The sequence below is a fragment of the Rhea americana genome, unplaced genomic scaffold, assembly GCF_003343005.1.
Source record: "Rhea americana isolate MKP2758 unplaced genomic scaffold, rheAme1 scaffold_171, whole genome shotgun sequence".
NCBI lineage: Eukaryota > Metazoa > Chordata > Aves > Rheiformes > Rheidae > Rhea > Rhea americana.
In genome coordinates this window covers 1,949,683-1,951,622 of record NW_028185828.1, presented here as the reverse complement: position 1 = coordinate 1,951,622, position 1,940 = coordinate 1,949,683, and the positions used below count along the sequence as shown (strand labels likewise).

The following is a 1,940-nucleotide window of genomic DNA, read 5'->3' as shown; positions in this document are numbered from 1 at the left end:
GCGGCCCCGCCGCCCCCGCGCCGGTACGCACTTCTTCAGCTCGGGCGGGTGCGCCTTGCTCATGGCGTCTCCTCAGCGCGGGGCCGCCGTCCTCTCTGCCGCTCGCGCCGCCGTCTGACGTCACCGCGCCGCCGCCCGCCCGCGCGCCAGCCAATGGCGACCGCGCGTCCCCCCTCGCCCCTCCCCGCAAGGTGGCCCCCCCTTCGCGCGGCGGTTACCGCATTCCCCCGAATAGAGGGGCGGCAGCTGTGGCGCGAAACGCCCTCGGAGGCCCCGCGGGAACACCCCCGCGGGGGGGGGGGTGAAGTCGCTGCCGCCGGAAGGCTCCTGCGGCCGGCCGTTCCCGGAGCCGACGGCGGCACCGCCTTGGGAACGCGAACTGCGCGCGTACGCGGGTCAATACGGCCGGGGAGAGCGCCACGTGCTCCCAGCGCCGCCGGGCTTCCCCCGCGGACACGCGCGCCGCTCCACGCAGCGGGACCGGCGCCGCCGCCCGCGCCCCGCACACGCGCCGGGCTCCCGCCGCGCCCTGCACACCCGAGGGACCACCGCACACCTCGCACACACATAAGGATCCCCCCCCCCTGCACCCAGGGGTTGCCCCACACCATGCACGGATCACCCCACTCCCTGCACACACGCAGCGGWCGCCCCACGCCTTGCACACACCCAGGGATGCCCCTGCGCCTTGCACGAGCGCGGGGCTTGTGCCACACAACGCGCACGTGCAGGATCGCCCCCACACCGCACCCATGCTCACCGCGGGTCACTGCCCCTCGCACGCACGTGGCGGTAGCCCCATGCATGCCGACCCCGTGGCCACCGGCCCTTCCGCAGGCAGCTCCCCCCCTTGCCAGCACCCAGACCCCCACCCCCGCGGCGCCCCTGCCACCCACGCCTCGCGCACCGCTGCCACCGCCACGGCGCCGCCAGGGCCCAGCTCTGCTCCTCTCCTTTAATAAACCCAGGGCCACAGCCCAGCGCCCGGTGCTATTGCTCCAGGGTGGCCAGGCTCTCCTTCATCTTCCGGGCCATGGCGGGCAGGAGGCGCAGGTGCTCGTCGCCACAGGCGGCCACGCAGGCGTCGAGCTGCGCCCGCACCCGCGCCTCGGTGCCGCCTGCCTCCAGCGAGTCSCGGGCCTTGTCGTTGCAGTGCAGCGTGCAGCGGCTCAGGCGGTCCTGYGTGGGGAGAGGGCTGTGAGCGGCCGCGCCGCCCGCTGCCCCCGCTGCCCGCCCCGGCCCTCACCTGGAAGCGCTCCAGCTCGCCGGTGACGATGGCCTGCGCCTGCGCCAGGGGCGCGTGGCACCGCTCAATGCACTGCTGCACCTGCTGCATGGAGGCCGTGCTGCTCTCGCAGCACCGTGCGCTGCACCGGAACATGGCGCCCTGCGGACAGCGGACCCGTGGTGCTGTCAGCGCCCTGCGTCGTGCCCCGTGTGCAACAAGCATGCACGGAGCCGGCGGGCCCAGGGTCCTCTGCAAAGCGCTGCCCTCCTGCTTGCGCAGCGGTGCATGGGCCAGGCAGCACAGCATGCAGAGCTTGCACAGGGCAGGCACAGAGATGCACAGAGCATGCACGATGCTTGCACAGGAGCTGCACAGAGTGTGCACAGGGCTTGCACAGTGTGTGCACGGGGCTTGTTCAGGGGTTCACAGAGCTTGCACAGTGCTTGCGCAGGAGTACACAGAGCGTGCACAGGGGAGCATGGAGCTTGCAGAGTGTGCACAGGGGTGCACGCAGCTTGCACAGAGCGCGCACAGGGGCTGCCCGGAGCTTGCACGGCGGGTGCGGAGCGCTCGCGGGGGCCGCGGCGGCGCCCGTACCTGCATGCCGCGGATGCTGTCCCGCTCCAGCCCCTGCACCATGCTCTCCACGGCCGCCTGCACCCGGCCCTGCGCCGCCTCCGCCATGCCCGGCCCGGCCCATCCGCTTCCCGGG

At 73.6% G+C, this 1,940-nt stretch overlaps 2 protein-coding genes across 2 annotated transcripts in view; both read right to left on the bottom strand.

Moving 5' to 3' along the window:
- SNRPG (small nuclear ribonucleoprotein polypeptide G) overlaps positions 1-144 on the bottom strand; it is a 1,560-nt gene extending 1,416 nt beyond the window's left edge. The window contains exon 1 of the mRNA XM_085301042.1: positions 3-144. Within this exon, the coding sequence (XP_085157168.1) occupies positions 3-63 (61 nt within the window). The 5' untranslated portion in view covers positions 64-144. The remainder of the gene's footprint in view (positions 1-2) is intronic.
- Positions 145-941: 797 nt separating this feature from the next.
- TIMCC (TIM double twin CX3C motif chaperone) lies at positions 942-1,934 on the bottom strand. The gene is made up of 3 exons (XM_085301040.1): positions 1,826-1,934; positions 1,247-1,387; positions 942-1,179 (listed from the first exon to the last, which is right to left on the bottom strand). Exons 1-3 carry the CDS (start codon positions 1,910-1,912, stop codon positions 991-993), a joined length of 417 nt encoding a protein of 138 aa, XP_085157166.1. The 5' UTR covers positions 1,913-1,934; the 3' UTR covers positions 942-990.
- Positions 1,935-1,940: the final 6 nt, after the last annotated feature.